This window comes from Felis catus, chromosome A2 (assembly GCF_018350175.1).
Source record: "Felis catus isolate Fca126 chromosome A2, F.catus_Fca126_mat1.0, whole genome shotgun sequence".
In the NCBI taxonomy this organism is placed as follows: domain Eukaryota; kingdom Metazoa; phylum Chordata; class Mammalia; order Carnivora; family Felidae; genus Felis; species Felis catus.
In genome coordinates this window covers 16,130,001-16,149,974 of record NC_058369.1, presented here as the reverse complement: position 1 = coordinate 16,149,974, position 19,974 = coordinate 16,130,001, and the positions used below count along the sequence as shown (strand labels likewise).

The 19,974-nt window shown below is 44.7% G+C and overlaps 2 protein-coding genes across 4 annotated transcripts in view; one reads left to right on the top strand and one right to left on the bottom strand.

Moving 5' to 3' along the window:
* Positions 1-12,712, top strand: part of LRRC2 (leucine rich repeat containing 2) — a 44,938-nt gene extending 32,226 nt beyond the window's left edge. For all 3 annotated transcript variants that reach the window (XM_045049274.1, XM_006928680.4, XM_003982145.6), the window contains exons 6-9: positions 2,517-2,662; positions 4,442-4,597; positions 8,618-8,754; positions 12,376-12,712. In XM_045049274.1, coding sequence (XP_044905209.1) covers positions 2,517-2,662; positions 4,442-4,597; positions 8,618-8,754; positions 12,376-12,425 — 489 coding nt within the window. In that variant the 3' untranslated portion in view covers positions 12,426-12,712. The remainder of the gene's footprint in view (positions 1-2,516; positions 2,663-4,441; positions 4,598-8,617; positions 8,755-12,375) is intronic.
* Positions 12,713-17,361: 4,649 nt separating this feature from the next.
* Positions 17,362-19,974, bottom strand: part of RTP3 (receptor transporter protein 3) — a 10,415-nt gene continuing 7,802 nt past the window's right edge. The window contains exon 3 of the mRNA XM_011291135.4: positions 17,362-18,809. Coding sequence (XP_011289437.2) covers positions 18,128-18,809 — 682 coding nt within the window. The 3' untranslated portion in view covers positions 17,362-18,127. The remainder of the gene's footprint in view (positions 18,810-19,974) is intronic.

Genomic DNA, 19,974 nt, shown 5'->3' with positions numbered 1-19,974 from the left:
GAAACCACTGTTTGCCCGGATGCCATATCCAAATGCTAGCGTTAAAAAAAATTTTTTTTTTTGGTTAAAAAACTAACATTATGTTTACCATCGTGACCATTTTTATTATTTTTTTAAAAATTTTCTTTCATGTTCATTTTTTACTCTTGAGAGAGAGAGAGTGAGCGAGCACAAGCAGGGGAGGGGCAGAGAGAGAGGGAGACACAGAATCCGAAGAGGCGCCAGGCTCTGAGCTGTCAGCATAGAGCCTGACGTGGGGCTGGAACCCACAAACTGTGAGATCATGACCTGAGCCGAAATCAAGAGTCAGATGGTTAACCGACTGAGCCACCCAGGCGCCCCCATCGTGACCATTTTTAAGTGTATGGTTCACTAGGGTTCAATGGCGTCACATTGTTGTGCCCTGTCTTCATGAGGATTCACAAATAATTGACGTAATCCTGAATTCAAATTCAAATAGACAGCGAGCAGTATAAATGACGTATAGAAAGTTACGGGAAGGAACCGTCAGGAATTTTGAGACAAAGGTAAAGATAATGAAACTTCTGTGTAAGTGCGTGTTGTATTTATTATGACTGAACGTCAGATTTTTATCTGGACAACACTGGAATTTTCAGACAAATAGAATTACCTTTCAAAAGAGTTTGTGAGTGTTTTGCTTTGCCCGTGATGAAAGTAGCTAGTGGGGAATGGCTAGATCTGGGCCTTCTGTCTCCTTGCTAGTTGAATACCACTGTGATTTTCCTTATTCTAATTTTCACAGATGTCTTACGTTATTTCCTTTAAATATCCCCAGTAATTTATTTTACAGTCCAAAAAATGTACTTTCTACCTTTATCGTAAAAAGAAGAAAGACGAGAGACCGAGGATAGTTCAGTCTTGATTTTTCTGCTGATCTGATAACCCTGGCCACACAGTCAGGAAGTTCAGACTGAATTGTGGTCACCCGAAGCATCTTCTTTGACTGTCTCATTACTGTCTTCATGTTCATTTTTTTAAGGTGTTCCCCAAATCCTTTTCTGATACCTTGCACATTTTATTTTTTCGAGAGAAGGGGAGGAGGGGCAGAGAGAGAGAGAGAGAGAGAGAGAGAGAATCCCAAGCAGCCTCCGCACTGTCAGCGCAGAGCCCGATGTGGAGCTCAGACTCACGAACTGTGAGATCACGATCTGAGCTGAAATCAAGAGTTAGTCCCTCAACCAACTGAGACACCCAGGCGGCCCTTCACATTTCTTTTTATAAATTCAAAACAAGAGCAAAATTGGGATGTGCCCATTCAATAGGACCACTTTGGACTGTGCCTCGCTTGGGCGAATTTGGCAATATGGAATTAGGTATTATATTCAGGTAAATAGAGGCATAAACCTACTGCTTCTTTCTTCTCTACTTTTCACTAATTCCTCCTATTGGTCCAGTTGGTCCCATATTGTGGAACCGTTTTGAAAATGTATTCTGAGAGGCAGCTCAAGTTTTATTTGTGGACTCTCAGAATAAGCCAGTGAAAGGTAGCTCCTTATTATGTATTTCATAGTCACGACCTGACTTACAAAACCAAATCCAAACATGAGAGACATTTTCCTGCTTTATTCGCTGTTCATAGATTTGCATTTGAAAGAAAAAAAGTCTATCTCCCAGGGCGCCTGGGTGGCTCTGTCGGTTGGGCGTCCAGCTCTTGATTTCAGCTCAGGTCATGATCTCATGGTTGTGGATTTGAATCCCGTGTTGGGCTCTGCGCGGACAGCATGGGGCTTGCTTGGGATTCTCTCTCTTTTCCTCTCTCTCTCTGCCCCTCTCCCACTCGTACTTTCTCTCCCAGAATAAATAAATAAACTGAAAAAAGTATATTCCCCTACAGATTCAGTCACCATGTTAAAAACACAGATTAGGGAGATAAGACATAAATAGTAGGGATCGAAATTATATTAAAAAAAAAAACCCTGAAATAGTAGAGATCTCTGATCATTTGCCTTGTCCCTTTCTGAGGCTTTTTAAGATTTGTTGGAACTCCTTTGGCTGTCTTCAAGTCATTCTATTCTCGAAAGCTTGTGCTTTTTTGTTTTCTGGGACTTTGCACAGGCTGTTCCCCACCTGGAGTTGCCTTCCCTGTCTTCCCACCTGTCAAGGAACCTCAGGACCCAGTGCAAATACTCCATTCTCCATGAAGTCTTTCCTGACCCCTGACCCTTACTCCACCTTGACGTTGGTATATCAGCCACTTATGTCTGTGTTACTGAACACCGCCAGTTGAAACCTTCTTCACGTTAGTTCTTGCTACATAAAAATTGCATTTCTTATTTTGGAAAGTGTGAACTCCTTCAGGGCAGCCTCTATGTGCTGACGATCTTAGTACCCCCAGCATGGAGCACATCCGTAGGTGCTCCAGAATTCACGTTATATGGGTCTGTGTTGCGTAGATTTCTAGAGGTGCCTTTGAGAAGAAACATCACCTAAAAATTATTAGCCGAACTTCATTCTAGAAAAGTAATTAGAGTATACCTGTTGTTATTCCTTTCTAGTTAAGTAACTTGAAGCAAGTGACATTCGTAGACATCGCGGCAAACAAGTTTGCCAGTGTCCCAATCTGTGTCCTGAGGATGTCGAATTTGCAGTGGTTGGATATTAGCAACAATGGCCTGACCGACCTGCCCCAAGATATAGACAGGTAGCTACTCGCGTTCTGAAGGTGAGGTGTGTATGCATTAGTTACTAACGCCTTAAACACCATTGCCACTTTAAACATGTGTAACCCATGAATGGTCTTCAAAATCAACGAATCTTCCAAGAGTTTGTTGTTTCTGGGAGATGTGTCTGTGCGAAATAATAAGACAATTTCCAGTCTGTGCCATACGTGTGTGTGCACATAGATGTGCATTTGAACACACCTTCATGGTCTTGGTGAACTTTAATTTACTTCTGTCCTCAATAGAAAGCTATCATTAGCTTTCTTTTATTCCACAGAAATGGAAAAGCATGCTTATTATCTATGGAATAGAAACCTATCACTCTGTGTTTTTTAAATTTTTTTTTCAACGTTTTTATTTATTTTTGGGACAGAGAGAGACAGAGCATGAACGGGGGAGGGGCAGAGAGAGGGAGACACAGAATCGGAAACAGGCTCCAGGCTCTGAGCCATCAGCCCAGAGCCCGACGCGGGGCTCGAACTCATGGACCACGAGATCGTGACCTGGTTGAAGTCGGACGCTTAACCGACTGCGCCACCCAGGCGCCCCACACTCTGTGTTTTTATACATATTACCACTCTGTTTATAGTATCAGTAAGGATCATTTTTATTGGTTTCATTTATTGGTTTATTGTACCAAATCTTTCAAACGAAATTGATACGGTTAGTAAGTTTTTTCCAATTATATACTTGTATGACATTTAAAAAAAAATAATCACACTGGGGTGCCTGGCTGGCTCAGTCAGTAGACTATTCGAGTCCTGATCTCAGGGTCGTAGTTCAAGCCCCACGTTGAGTGTAGAGCTTACTTAAAAAAAAAAAAATTACACTGGATCATGTAAGATTCATTCATTCATTCATTCATTCATTCCACCAATAATATTAGGCTCCTGCATGGCTGGTCCAGAGCTTAACATGGCTTTAAATCCACAGTCTTCATTATAACAATATAGTAATAAGTAAGTAATACTTACTACTCTAAGTATACTTAAAGTATATAATAATAAGTAAGCTGTCATGACACAGAGGCCAAAACTGGCTCAGTTCTGAAGGTCACTCACATGACCTTTCTGTACTCTTGGCTCCTGTAATGCATCGGTGCTTTCCAGGTTGTGAGACTAAGTGGGAACTGCTCTACTTTGAAACACAAGGGGAACTCTGTGAAATATTTGTGGGATCAGTCAAGGTTTTGCAAGTGAATGCAAGAGAAAGCTGGAGGGGGGGGGTTGTCACTGAGTTAGAATAAAATGGGAAAGAAGTGAAACACAGCTGGAGCGTAGTTTGCTCGTTTCCTGTTCGTTCTGCGGGTTGCTTTTCCATTTCAAAGATAGGAAATACGACGGGGGAGGAATACCGTGCTTTCCAGATGTGCACAAGGCAATATGTTGCCCACATCTGTTCGTTCAAAGCCCAGCTCCAGGGCGGGTCCTTTCCCACGCCCCGCTGACCCCGGGGATATGCGACGGCTCCTTGGAGGGATGACCGGGTGTCAGGCCCCCTCTCGGCCTCGGGCACATTGTGCAGTTTGTTTATCCCGCTGCTCTCTTTGGGTCTTCGGCTGCCAGTTAAGCCAGCGAAAACTTAAAATTCACGTCACCTGGCATGACTCTATTTAAATTGTGAAGTCAGCTTATTCTTGCAGGGGTCGCCTATACAAGGTAAACTGCGTAGGGATTTCATACCAGAATTGATGTGTCATTCGCTTTGGTTTTTCAGCTGTGAAGTCAGTCCTGATTTTATTGCCTTTTGCTCCTTCTCAGGCTAGAAGAGCTACAGACCTTTATCTTGTATAAGAACAAGCTGACCTACCTTCCGTACGCCTTGCTTAACCTAAAGAAGCTGGCCTTGTTAGTCGTCAGTGGGGACCATTTGGTGGAGCTCCCCACGGCCCTGTGTGACTCGTCCACACCTTTAAAGTGAGTAGATCCCAGTAGAGACGGTCAGACACAAGGTAAGGAGTGCCTGGAGCCCGGAGCCTGGGCGCCCGCCTGTTTCAGGAACCAGATGAGGTGGTTCTTGTGCTCCGAGGACCCGATCCCTGTTCACAGAGGTTCACAGAGGTTCCGATGCCTTTTTACAGGATTTTGAAGGTTTTGGCCACTGGCACGGGGAGGTAGAACTCAGAGGGTTTCTGGGCAAATGCTACCGCTGTTTGAAGCGTGACAGGGCGGTTGTCCAGGGCTCCCTGGTCTGTTGTTGAGCCTGGAGGATCAGTGGCTTTGAATGTTTCCTGGTGGCCTCGCTCTCTGGTTTCCTTAAAGGTATGTGTAAACCACCCCAAACTCAGAAAAACCATCCATGCAAATGTGACACAAACAGATTCCAATCTGGCGTGAGACGCTGAACCGTCTTTCTTACCTTGGCAGTGGACTTGAAAAGCCCCCGCTCCACCCTCCCCTGAAGCTGACCCCAGGGCACATCCCCTCGGCTCCCGGCAGCCAGAATTTGAGGCTTTGGGGGTCCCCCCATCACCTCTCTCCTGAGCCCGTTTTGACCCATTCCAGGAAGCTTTACACGAGGCCACTCCAGTGACAGCCATTTCATCACTGTGTCCAGAGTGTCCACCTGCCTTGAGTACCAGTTGTTGGCTAAGACCATCATTCAAGGGGCTCTTTCCCAGGGGCGCCCACTTCTTCCAGTGGTAAATGCTCACTATCAGCATAAATCTTCCTCGTCTTCCAATCCTGGCAATAAGATGCCTAGCAGACAGAAATAAAGAAACTGACAACTGCAAAGAGAGAGACTACATCCATCACTGTGTAATCACAAGATGAATGGGGTATGACATCTTCCCACTGCCCCACCATACTCTTTCCACTGGAATGGGTCCTCCCCTGTCCTTGGCTGTCCCAGGAATGTCTTCTGGATGAGAAGGGGCCCCCTGGTGAGAGGGCTGGCAGGACCCACCCTTAAGCTCCTTCCACATTCAGCCAGCTGGGAGCAGGCGTGACAGCTTCTCAACCAAGGATGCACGGGAGGAGGGAGACTTCCGGTCAGGAGACTTCCGCTCAGGGTAAAACTGACCTGTGTGCAGGCAACTAAAGTCATGTCAAACGATAATAATTGTAGGACTTGGAAATCTCAAAGAATCAGATGGAAGCTCTTTGAATTAATAAAAGTGTAAATTTTTTTTAATGTTTATTTATTTTTGAGAGAGAGAAACAGAGCACAAGTGGGGGAGGGACAGAGACAGAGAGGAAGACACAGAATCCGAAATAGGCTTCAGGCTCTGAACTGTCAGCACAGAGTCTGGCAAGGGGCTTGAACCCATGAAGTGTGAGATCGTGACCTGAGCCGAAGTCGGACGTTCAACCGACTGAGCCCCCCAGGCGCCCCTAAAAGTTTAATAAAAAAAACCCCTAGATATAAGTTTGCATTAAGACTTCTATAAATAACCTATAGAAAAATAGTGGAAGGGAGTAATGACAGTAATAGTATTAGCCAAAAATATAAAAACCTGAAAAAGAAATCTAGACAAAATGCTAGCAAAAGAGCTCTTTAGAAGAAACTAAAAAGTGCTCCCAAAGCCTATCGAAGAGGTCTTGAATATTTGGAAAGACATACTGTCTTTTCTGGATGAAAAGACTATAAACATATGATTTCTTCCAAAAATTATACTTAAGTGTATAATATGATCCCAACCATAACTCCAGTGGAATTTCTTTTTTTGGAACTTGAAAAGCTGATGTGAAAGTATACAAAGGCAAAAAGCTAAGAACAGTAATGATAACTTTGGAAAACAAGAGTGACGGGGCAGAATTTGCCTTACTGAGAATTATGACGGGTTTAAAAGGTAGAAAAACGGGGCACCTGTGTGGCTCAGTAGGGTTAAGCGTCCGACTCTTGGTTTCAGCTCAGGTCATGACCTCACAGTTTGTGAGTTCGAACCCCGCATTGGGCTCCATGCTGACAACGTAGAGCCTGCTTGGGATTCTCTCTCTCTCTCTTTCTCTCTCTCTGTCCCTCCCACACTCACTCTCTCTCTTTCTCTCTTTCTCAAAATAAATAAATAAACTAAAAACAAAAAAACTGGCGTGTAATAATTAAAATGAGGTCGTGTTAGGCAACGATTCGTAGGTGAATTATTAGAACAGAATAGGTAGTACTGAAATTAACCCTCGTATATGATACAGGGATTTTCATAAACCAGTGGGGAAGGTATGAGTGACTTAATACGCCATTAAGGAAGTTGGCTACTCAGGGAAAGACAAAGTCTGTTCGTCACTTTATAGCGTAAGACGGCTTACAGCACATAGCCACGTATGTGCTGTCTATCGTATATAGCATGTAGGAAGACATATAGAGAAAGCCACAGATTAAATATAAAAAAACGATAAAAGGAATAAGATGTTAATTATGGTAGATTGACCATGTATTTAACACCCATCCTTCTGGAGACCCCGCTGAGATGAGGAAAATAATAAAGCCTACAGTCGACGATGATCAGGAAAGCGGGAGAAGGCTTTCCCAGAATGAGAGACCATAACACAACTTTGGGAGACAAACGGCAGACAGAACAGTGGTGACTGCTAAAAATTGTACGGAGGAGCCTCAAGTTTAGAAACCAAGAAACTGAGCCCATTTGCCCTGGAGAACTCCCAAGAAGCTCGAGGTCAGAAATTCCAGGCACATGTTGGTGCAGCCTGAGACATGGTGCTAAAAATAAAGGAAAATCTCATGTAAACAGATGACCCCCCCCCCCCACCTTCCAATCTCCTCCTCGATTCCGTCCGGCAGACCACTCACCCCCCGCAGTCTGGTCCCCTGACCAAAAGCCTGAGGTTTCCACTAGGGTGGCCCTGGGGGGAAAGACCCCGGAGTTCTGTGTTTGGAGCCTCCCCAGGGGGAAGGCATCACCAAGCCTTCCCAGATAATTGTCCCAAGAATACACATTTTTCAACTTTAGAGTCAAACTTCAGGCAAGATAGAAAAGTTAAATACGGTTTTGGATCAGAATGCGGACAGCGTTGGTGTTAATGCAAAAGTGAAAAGTTCAAGAAATAAGACGGCCTGACGAGTGGATGGAGGGGGGACGGCTGGGTGTGTGATAAGGCAAAAGCCATAAAATCTTACGTATGGAACCTAGGTGGTGGGTATGGGGGTGTTCACTGTAAAATTTTTTCGACCCTTTTGAACGTTGGAAACTTTTCATACTAGGATGTTGAAAAAGTAAAAGTATGGATCGTAAAAACTGGGAGGTGGGAGGGTCGGGCAACTGAAGGGAAGAGAAGGGATGCCTCCACTTGATGTAACAACATTGAAGTATTTGTCCTGCGTAAAAGAGATTTCCGGCAGGTTAAGTAAAAATAATGATTCACAGATGAAAGAGCTTGCCTCTGGGATCTGAGAGACAGAGGCAGGGTGAGAGACCATGGCTTTCAATAAAAAGTATCCTTGTGCCTATCAAATTTCAAAATACATACAGGGGCGCTTGGGTGGCTCAGTCGACGAAGCATCTGACTCTTGATTTCAGCTCAGGTCATGATCTCACAGTTCACGGGATCCAGGCCCTGTGTCGGGCTCTGAGCTGATGGCCTAGAGCCTGCTTGGGATTCCCTCTCTCTCCCTTTCTCTCTCTCTCTCTCTCTCTCTCTCTCTCTCTCTCTCTCTCCCCCTCTGCTCTTGTTCTCTTTGTCTCTCAAAATGAATAAATAAACAGCAAAAAATAAAATACAGACAGCAATTACTTGGATAAAACATTGAAGAATGATAACCTACAGGCTTTTTTTTTCCTGGATAGCGAAGGGTGATAAAATTAATTCAATGAAAGAGCTTGCAGAGGAAATTACAACTTTGTTGCTCTCTCCACGTTGGACATTCAAGGATAACCAAGAACTTGCGATTCGGTACCACAAAACTTCACTTCATGTGAGAGGAATGTTGCAGTTAAACATGCACAGGTGAAAATGTGATACTGTCCATATTTTCTCGAATAGATTTGTAAGCCTTATGGACAATCCTATTGATAATACCCAGTGTGAAGACGGTGTGGAAGTGATGGAAAGTGAACAAGATCGTCAACACTTTGATAAAGAATTTTTGAAAGCCTATATTGAAGATCTTAAAGAAAGAGGTACGTCAATCACCTTTAAAATTCTTTTAAATGAATATACAGGATTCTGTGCGCTCATGCGACACATTTGACACGAGTCTCATCGGCAACACGCTAATTGGTTATTTTTCCAGGTACCAAATATCTATAGTTTCTCTAAAATACTAACATTTTCTAGTGTACTTGTCATCAACTATTTGACAGGCCAGGGAGCATACACTTCAGACGTGGTATTACTGACTGTATATGAGTTTTTAACTAAATGACATTGACAAAAGGCTATCCTAGTTAATGGGAAGGTAAGATTCCATTTCAAAGTCCATTTAAGTTCAACTTTAGAAAAGTTGGGTTATGGGGCGCCTGGGTGGGGCAGTCGCCTGGGTGGGGCAGTCGGTTAAGCGTCCGACTTCAGCCAGGTCACAATCTCGCAGTCCGTGAGTTCGAGCCCCGCGTCAGGCTCTGGGCTGATGGCTCAGAGCCTGGAGCCTGTTTCCGATTCTGTGTCTCTCTCTCTCTCTCTGCCCCTCCCCCGTTCATGCTCTGTCTCTCTCTGTCCCCAAAAAATAAACGTTGAAAAAAAAATTTTTAGAAAAGTTGGGTTACATAAATCAAGGTCCACTTATATATAAAAATCACAAAAGGAGAAACGCGAGGTGGCAGACTGGTACCTAGGTTGGCTTAGCTCTGGTTTTCCCACGGGTGGTGATATTACAGAGGAGCACGGGCGGTCACAGGACCTCAGGAAAGGGCGGGAAGCCTTTTCCCCAGTGGCTGTTTTCCAAAGACTTTTCTGGAATGTCAGAAGCCCTTCTCTCTGCCACAAGCACACAAACACAGGAAAAAGGCTTAAGTCACTCTTTGTTTTTCTAATCGCCACCTGCTTCCCGGGTATGGATGCCTGAGAGTTCTCTCTTACTTTTCCAGGTCCCTTGTTTTTGTGAGTTAGGTAGGGACCTGCCAGAAAGATGTCCCGCAGGTGGATTTAGGGAGGAGGTGGCCCTGGCCCCCAGAGCTTTGAAAATGTGCACCTCGGTCACCCTCAGAAAATTTGCATGTGGGCTTGCTGCCCGCCCCCCACCCTCCATTCATGGACTAAAGATGATTGATCACATGTAGCTATTCAGGGGTTTCATGACAGACACCATTGAAAGACACCATTTATTTGTCAAATTAAAACTTTTACCTCCGATCTATTCGGTCATCCCTAATCTTGGATGTTGAAATATTATGAGATAGGAGCGCCTGGGCGGCTTGGTCGGTTGAATGTCCAACCGACATTCACGATCAGGTCACGATCTCACGGTTCATGAGTTTGAGCCCCACAATGGTCTCTCTGCTCTCAGCACAGAGGCGACTTCGGATCCTCTGTCTCCCTCTCTCTCTGCCCCTCTCCCACTTGCTCTCTCTCTCTCTCTCTTTTTTTTTTAAATTTTTTTTTCAACGTTTTTTATTTATTTTTGGGACAGAGAGACAGAGCATGAACGGGGGAGGGGCAGAGAGAGAGGGAGACACAGAATCGGAAACAGGCTCCAGGCTCTGAGCCATCAGCCCAGAGCCTGATGCGGGGCTCAAACTCACGGACCGCGAGATCGTGACCTGGCTGAAGTCGGATGCTTAACCGACTGCACCACCCAGGCGCCCCTCTCTCTCTCTCTCAAAAATAAACACTAAAAAATCTTTGAGAAAACCAAATATTGTGAAATAAATTAGAAATTTGTGTGAAACATGAAACAAATAGAGAACCATTTATTTCGTCAAAATTTATCTTTGGGTTGTATAATTTTCCTCTTGGGTAAACCTTCATTGTTGTATTTTGTTGATTTGTTCATAGTTACATTTTAGAGTTATTGTTTAAAAATGCAAGAAAGAATTAGAGAACACAGGTATTTAGCTTTGGATCTGTTGGTCAGCGATAACATAATTTGCTTTTAAAATTTAACTTTAGTGTTGATAGCTTTTTTCATTTTAATTTAAAAAAATTTTTTTTCAACGTTTATTTATTTTTGGGACAGAGAGAGACAGAGCATGAACGGGGGAGGGGCAGAGAGAGAGGGAGACACAGAATCGGAAGCAGGCTCCAGGCTCTGAGCCATCAGCCCAGAGCCCGATGCGGGGCTCGAACTCACGGACCGCGAGATCGTGACCTGGCTGAAGTCGGACGCTTAACCGACTGCGCCACCCAGGCGCCCCCATTTTAATTTTTTTTAATGTTTATTTATTTTTGAGAGACAGAGTATGAGTGGGGGAGGGGCAGAGACAGAGAGAGACCTAGAATTCAAAGCAGGCTCCAGTCTCTGGGCTGTCAGCAGAGAGCCTGACGTGGGGCTTGAACTTATGAACCCTGAGATCAGAACCTGAGCCCGAAGTCAGACGCTTAACTAGCTGAGCCACTCAGGCTCCTCTAGTGATGATAGCTTTTGAACTCATTCATTTATTTCTAAATAATTATAATAATTCTATCCTTCATATGTTCATGTTGGTTCACAGAACATTGCCAATATTCAGCTGGCTTTTACCTGTAAAAATGACAATTTCTTTGTTTTACATTTTTTTAAAGTTTATTTTTAAGAGAGAGAGAGAGAGTGCGCAAGTGGGGGAGAGGCAGAGAGAGAGAGAGAGAGAAAGAGAGAGAGACAGAATCTGAAACAGGCTCTAGGCTCTGAGCTGTCAGCACAGAGTCCGATGTGGGGTTCAAACCCATGAACCATGAGATCATGACCTGAGCTGAAGTTGGATGCTTAACTGTCCGAGCCACCCAGGCATCCCCAAAAATGACAGTTTCTTAACAGTTCAACCTATATGTGGTTGGGCATATTCTTAAAGTTTGTTTGCTTTTCTTCATCGTGGTGTCTTCCCTCTTTCCTTCCCCTTCACTCTAACGTCTGAGTCAGACCCAGAGTCCAAAGCTGTAAGGAAAAAGGGTAGCTTTAGTGAGACAGGTGACCCTCCAACGTCATGTGATTCAAGCATGATGAGGAAGTGAAACTCCTCACTGGTCCTCAAGCATTAGTGAACCGAAAAAATCACCTGCAGGCCCCGCCCTCAGAGATTTTGACTCGCCAGGTCCGGGGTAGGGCCTAGAACGTGCATTTCTAACAAGTTCCCAGGTGATGTTGATGCCTTGGGTCCGGGAGCCTCACCTGGAGAGCCATTGGTCTAGACCATCCTTTGACAGAATTTGACTGTGAAGACAGAGTGGGCAGTAACCTGTATCAACAGCAAGACTAAGAAAAGGCATACTTCCTAAGATCCTACTTGGCTTAGGAATAGCCCCAACTTTGCTCCTGAACCGTCTTTCCTTCTACCTGGTGTCCACGGTCTCAGGTCCTTGGCCTTTGATTTCTCTTTTGTCAGTTGGTATTATTTTAGGGTCATAAAGGTTCCCAGATCCTGATGCAGCTGTGTGAGTCTGTTGGAGAGATTGCAGAAGAATGAGGGTGAAGAATTCTCTTCTAGATGTAAATGTTTCTAACGCACGACTAGGATTGGTGAAGGCAAATGTCACCCTTAATGGGGACAGGAGAGTGCATTTATCTCTACACTTAACATATGAAGTAGTAACTTGTGTGGTGACCTAAGCCATGGCTTGTAGCTACAGTTGGTGATAAAATGGGTTGAATCGACTTGTTCCTCTTGTTACAGAATCTGTTCCCAGCTATACCACCAAAGTATCTTTCAGCCTTCAGCTTTAATACCATCCATCAGAAGACTGCAGAATCTCCCTGTCCCGTGGAGCTAGCAATCTTGGTGTTGTGGAATAACGGTTTGTGCGTAAGGACAAAGTCTAGACACCACGGTCATAGTTAGGAAAAATGGTTTTCAAATTTCACATTTATGAATACTTCTCTCTGGGGGCTGGAGAGTTGATAAACGGGTTTATAGAAGTCATATGTAAGGGTTCATTTGCATATACTTATTTCCAAACAATCCACCTTTAATATTTTAGAAAATGCGTTCGTTTTAAAAATTATAACTCAAAGACCAAATTAGGAAGTTGATCGCACTGATTTTAAGAATCCAGGAATAAAGAAAGGGGTTGTAAAAAGAACATTTGTATTGGGCTAGTCAAATGAGATTTTATTTTATTTACCTTTATTTTTTTATTAAAAAAATTTTTTTAACACTTTATTTATTTTTGAGGGACAGAGAGAGAGAGTGTGTAAATGGGGGAGGGGCAGAGAGAGGAAGAGAGACACAGAATCTGAAGCAGGCTCCAGGCTCTGAGCTGTCAGCACAGAGCCTGACGTGGGGCTCGAACACACGGGCCGTGAGATCATGACCTGAGCTGAAGTCGGACGCTTAACCAACTGAGCCACCCAGGCACCCCTATTTTGAAGGAGTTTTAATGTGTGATTTCTTTTACTGAGGAGAGTTTTCCTTGGGCTTATACAAACTGCTATTTTCATATGTTTCAATGATGTTTTGTAAGTGTAGGGTCTTGGGAGAGACTTTGGGCATAATTTGGGCATTGACTGTAGAAAGAAGGGCTGGATTGTCTGCCCGTGCATTGGGCACAGGACATTCAGAGGGTGCACTGGGGGCCCTAGCAGAGTCGGGGCCTGGCTGGTCCTGGGAAGCCTTACGTGGGCTGCATGGATGGTCCCCCTGCCCTGAGTGGGAACCTTGGGGGTCCTGGGACCCACCTTAGAGCAGGGAGCAGAGGTAGTACCTTTAGGGACTCCTCCTCCAAGGTGGCTGCACAGGGTAGCAGGGATGGCTAGTCCACACTGGTGAGGAGCCCCTAGCAAGGCTTCCTTGCAGATACCACAGGAGAACTCTGCCCGTGGCCATAATGCTGCGGTCTGCGGGGAGCTCATGAGACTGTTTTATGGTGGCAAAAATGCGATTCATTTTAGGGCTTTGGACTCTTACAACACATCGTATGATTTGGAGAAATTGTACAAATATCTATTTTTATACCATTGTCTTGAGCTAAAATCAACAGGATTGTGAGTTGAAGATAAGCTTTAACAAGTAGCTCTCGTGACTAAGAAGGAAAAAGTGCATATTTCACCTATTTATATATGAATCAACTCCTACATGGTCTAGTTCAGTGCTGTTAAGTAGAATTTTCTGCAGTGATGGAAATGTTCTATATCTGTGCCATCCAAATGTAGTGACCCCCAGATACATGTGCTTTTTGACCACTTGAACAATGACTGGCATAACTGAGGAATTTTTAATTAATTTAGAATTTTTAATTAAATATAATTTTAGATTGCCACAGGTGGTTACCGTATTGAACACGCACGTCTAGCCAGTTGGGTTTTGGGGGAAGAAACGAAGGGTGATTTTTATTTTCTCTTATCAGAAGGGCTACTATGACACCCCCCATATTTTGTCTTGGTAGACTGAATCAAAAGTCCAAGTATTTTATCCTCAACAGATGCAAAACGGGCAGAGCATTCTAGAATCACATGGTAATACTTCAGCGGAGGATTGCCTCATTAGAAACAAACTCTGAGAAGTAGGTTAAGAGATGAAAAGAGTAGGAAAATGAGAAATCACTTCAAGTGAACAGCAAACAATTATGTTTTTCTTTTTAACTCCTTAAAAATGGGACTGAAATTTATTAATTGAACTACTTGAATAAGTTTGAGACTTTGTTTCATGCCAAGGTATATGTTGTAGATAGTCAAATAGAAAATAAATCTTAAAGGGGGGGCAAATGGGGCTTTCATGAAAATTGTCCATGACTTATGTAAAATTTATTTCAATAAAACCAGTCTTTTGTGCGAAAACCTTGTGTTGGTGTTACATATAAGGGAAAAAGTACTGCACCGATATATAATTATCTCATGTTACATGATATCCCAACCCAAATATGTTGTTTGAATATGACGTTTGTAGGACACCACTTAATCTATTCATATATGTATAAAAATGCAGCCAGATTATAGCGCAGAATATGTATTTTAGTGGAAATACCCTAGAGATTTGAAAATTTGATGTGATGCGTATGAACTGATTCATAATTTGGAAAAAGAATTTCCATTGCGGGGCACAGGTATGAGCACTAAAGCTATATGAATAAAGGAATAAGATGTACTTCTTAGAAGAAAAATGCTCTGGTTCCAAAAGCTTATTAGTATACCCGTTTTCATACATTGGACGTTAAAGGGACAAAGACACTTAGGTGAAATCATTCGGTAGTGCATTTTACTTACTAGCAAGGTCCGCATCACATTTCTTGACTGGAGCTTTCTAGAATGACCGGTTGGCGTGCTTGCCAAACTCCAGTTTAGGGTAACTTCGTGACGATGGCAAACAGAAAGGTCCAGAAATCAGTTACTGTCTTTCCTTCTCTGTCTCCTTTCCTTCCCACCTCAATGTGTCTCTTGAATCTCTCACTACTCCTGAGCGGGAAGGAAAACGTACTTCGAGGTACTGTTTTGTGGTGGGTGTAGGTTTACTCGATTCTAATTTCCCGTGTCCTAAGTCCGCTCCATTCCTGATGCACAGGGACAGCAAATAGTTTCCCCCACCCTACTTGTCAGTAGCAATATTTGGTATCAGGGTAACTTTTGATCATGTGACAACACTTCTTAGGATTTTAACGTACTTTCCAATTCTTTCTTGAAATGAAAATTCTTGACTCTAGTCTTCAGTGAGCTTACAAGGTGTTCAACATCCGCTTCCCTTAATGTCCCCATTATCTAAGTTTTCTACCGTGCTCTAGTTTGTTTTCCTTATTGACATACACTAAATCATTCCACCCATCCCGCCTATCTTTGGATACAGTAGAGTCTTTCTGGGAGGGATATCGGCACGTGTTTCCCACCTCCCTGTATCTGCAATCTCTTTATTGTGCAAACGTGGACTCACATGCACGTGCCCGTTCCAGGCTCTTCTGCAGTCTGGTCACCACCGGGACTCAGGGATCCAGGACTCTCTCAAGAAGTAAAAAGTAAAATAAATCTTTATTTTTTTAAGTTTTATTTATTTTAGAGAGGGAGAGAGAGAGAGAGAGAACATGAGCAAGTGGGGGAGGGGCAGCGAGAGGGGGGACAGAGGATCTGAAGCAGGTTCTGTGCTGACAGCGGAGAGCCTGATGCGGGGCTCAAATCCGCAAACCGCGAGATCGTGACCTGAGCTGAAGCTGGATGCTTAACTGACTAAGCCACCCAGGTGCCCCGAGAAGACAAATTCTAAGGCTGATTCCATCTTAAACATTTTATGACTTGCCTTCCACTAAAAATTAAAAAAAAATTTTTTTAAAGAGAGACAGTGACAACATGACTGGGGGGGGGGGGTAGAGAGAAAGAGAGAGAGAGAGAGAGAGAGAGAATCCCAAGCAGGCTCTGCAGTGTCAGCACAGAGCCTGATGCAGGGCTTGAACTCACAAAACCGTGAGATCATGACCTGAGCCGAAACCGAGAGTTGGATGTTTAACCAACTGAGCTACCCAGGTGCCCCAGAACCCCTTTTTGTATTAACGACCCACCATGTCCTTCCTACCTCACTGGTCACTCAGCTGCCAGCTGTTTATGGGGCTACTAGGTACGCTTGTTCCTTAGACATGTGTTTGCAACTGTCTTGTCCACTATCACGTTTTAAGTTTCTGGAGTTTGCTGAATAGATATACAGACTGGGCTCAAATATTTGAAAACAAATAGCAAGCCCCAGAAGAATTTGCCTACACATTTCTTTTGTGTTCCCAATACTTCTGTCTGTGCTGAGATGTACAAATATTATTTCTGATATTGCCTTGAAAGAGTAAGCTTGCTGGGGCGCCTGGGTGGCTCAGTCGGTTAAGCGTCCAACTTCGGCTCAGGTCATGATCCCACGGTTTGTGAGTTCGAGCCCCGCGTTGGGCTCGGTGCTGACAGCTCGGAGCCTGGAGCCCGCTTCGGATTCTGTGTCTCCCTCCCTCTCTGCCCTTCCCCTGTTTACACATGCTCTCTCTCTCAAAAATAAAAAATAAACATTAAACAAAAACAATAAAAAATATCTTTCCTTAAAAGAAAACTTCCATTGTAAAAAAAAATTGCATTTTCTAGAAATGTAGCACACCCATTGGTATAGCTATTATAAAGAAAACAACAACCCAGAAAATAAAGTGTTGGTGAGGATGTGGAGAAGTTGGAACCCTTGTCCCTGTTGGTGAGAGTGTAAAATGGTGCAATCACTAGGGAAAATAGCATGGCGATTCCTCAAACACTTAAAAATAGAATTACTGTATGTTCTACCATTTCCACTTCTGAGTGTGCATCCAAACGAGTTGAAAGGAGGGTCTCAAAGAGCTATTGATACACTTGCATTCTTAGCAGCACTACTTACAACAGCCGAGAGGTGGGAGCCACCCCGATGTCTAAGATGGATAAACAGAATGCGGTATATACAAACCATGGAATATAATTCAGCCTTAGAAAGGAGGAAATCTTTCCCATGCTACAACGTGGAGGAAACATGAGGATATTACGCTAAGTGAAATAAACCAGTGACAAGAAGACAAACGCTGTATGAGTCTGCCTATTTAAGGTCCTCAGGGAAGTCACATTCACGGGGACAGAAAGAAGAATGGTGGTTAGCAGGGACTGAGGGAGGGAGAAAACCCGAGTTGCCGTCTAATGGGTACAGAGTTCTGAAAACGAAGAAGTCAGTGACAAGCTGAGCATGTGCTCCAAGTGGGTGTGTATTTGTTTATTTACACATTGTGTCACAATACCACTCTACTCATACATCAACATACATGATAAGCCACACAACAAGAAATAGTAAAGGACAAAGAAACAAAAAATGGAGTTTGAAGGTTCTATCCTCAACCTGGGTAGATGGTCCTACCTTGACCACACAGGTGGTCCTGCCTTGGTCCCCCCTGAGCTGTGTGGACCCTGCTGTGGAGACCACTGCTTTGAGACCCAGGTTTTCAGCCTAATGAAAACCACAGCAAGTGCCTCCACAGACTAATGTCACAGGGTCTGGGCAAGCTTCTCTGGTGAGAGGACCCACGGGTCTCCTGAGATTTCCAGATGGTTCTGTGGGCTATAATGGTTTCGGTCTACAGAGAATGAGCAGGATTTCAGTGTCTTTTAAATAACATTGAATGGAGGTGAAATTAACATGAAATTAACCCTTAAAGCTCACATGAAATCAACCATTTAAAAATGAACAATTCAATGGCCTTTACTGCATTCACAGTGCTGTACAACCACCTCCTCCATCTTGAGCCAAACATTTTCATCACCACTCACCACCTCCCCCCACCCAAAAAAAGCCCCCGTACAGATTAATCCCCTTCCCCACAGCCCCTGGCAGTCACCAATCTGCTCCCTGTCTCTGTATTTACCTATTCTGGAAATTTCCTATCCTTGGGATCATACTACATGACTTTGAACTTGGCGTCACATTGAGATCCACTGAATAGTCTCTACGATAATCACCACCACGATGACTAGGACGAGGCAAAAACAGCAAACATTCCCATACCTGCACCTGGATTCGGGGCTCTGTGGGAACAGAGTCCCTCACGCCAGCGGGTGACCTGAACTCGCCTCTCCACGTGGTGGTAGGTGTTTGCTCTCGGGCTCCAGTGGGTGGGGAGGCTGGCAGCCTGCGTGGGCCCTGCATACGAGGGTCTGGGTAAAGGCTTTCCCTTGTTGGCCTGGGTGTTCACCGCGTCCACTGTGGTGCCACTCCCTGCGGGAGAGGGCATGGGAATGATGGTCCCGAAAGTAGGTGAGCTTATGGAGGCAAGTGCCGGGGACACCGGTGCCTGCACGGCTGGACCCACCCCACTCTGAGCACAAAAGCCCTGTAGACATGCCTCACAGTTGTTACTGTCATGCGGCCCCTCAAGAGAGATTTCCTTGATCATAGGAAGCTCCTCCATCGACTTAAATCCTTCTCTGTAGCATTTCTTCAGAATTCGGAACACCAAGTTATTCAGGATCCTTGAGATGTGCTCTGTGGTGAACTCGGGAACCTCAAATGGAGACTGAAAGCACTTCCGACATCTCTGGGCAAAGACCCTCATCTTCACCTTGCCCTGGGGTTCCCCCTTACTCTTGTGCATGTGGAAAAGGACCTGAACTTGGGAAGAGGTCCAACGACAAGAGCACAGGGAGCACTGGAACCTGCGGAGACAGAAGATGAGGCCCTCAGCTTGGCCCAGGAAGGCTGAGTTGGGGGCTGGGCCAGAGGGAAGAAAGGGGGCCCAACAACACACAGATGTGGTTTGACCGGGGCTGCGGTGAGTGGGGAAAGAACTCAGCGAGCCCCTCACTCCTGCCTCCGTGGTGTTGCCAACATGCCCTGGGACCCACAGGTGTCTGTCATGAAAATAGCTAATCACAAGGTGTCTGTGCTGGAGGGGATTTTCTAAGTCCAACTCGATCACGCTGGAGATGAGGCACGTGTTGGAACTAATCGTGTGCAGAGACTCAGTGGGTGTAGGAAGCAGGACTAGACCTCCAGGCTCCTGGCCCCAAACCAAGGCTTCTTCAAATGTAGACAGAAGTGAGTCAAAAAGCTACAGGTGCAACAGCAGCCATTAAATCAGCCCCCAAGGACCCTGAACTAAAATCCACCAATGGTACAAATGGGTGTTGGTTGAGTGTTACCTTCTGAAAGTTTATGCCTCCCCGCAATTCACATGCCGGAATCCTACCCTTCAAAGGTGATGGACGATGTTAGAAGGCCTTTGGGATGTGATTAGGTCATGGGGGGAGCCCATGCAAATGGGATTAGTGCTCTTATCAAAAAGATCCCACAGAGCTCCCCAGCTCCTCCCACCACGTGAGGATACAACAGAAGTCAACCCAGAAGCAACCCAGAAGAGGGCTCTCACCTGACCAGCTAGCACCCTGACCTTGGACTTCCGGCCCCTAGAACCATGAGCAATCATGTCTGTTGCATATAAGCTGCTCAGTCTGTTTTTTCTTTTTTTAATTTTTTTAATGTTTATTTATTTTTGAGAGACAGAGAGAGGCAGAGCGTAAGCAGGGGAGGGGCAGAGAGAGAGGGAGACACAGGATCTGAAGCAGGCTCCAGGCTCTGACCTGTCAGCACAGAGACCAACACGGGGCTCGAGCCCATGAACCAAGAGATCATGACCTGAGCCAGATGTTCAACTGACTGAGCCACCCAGGTGCCTCTGTTTTGCTCTGTTCTGTTTTTTTGTTTTTCTTTGTTTTTTTTTATAGCTGCCCAAACAGACTAAGGCAATAAGTCATAGCCCCACAGATCAGGGAGGGTCTAGTGTCCTAGGAAAAACATTGCTCTGCCCTGTTGCCCAGGGTC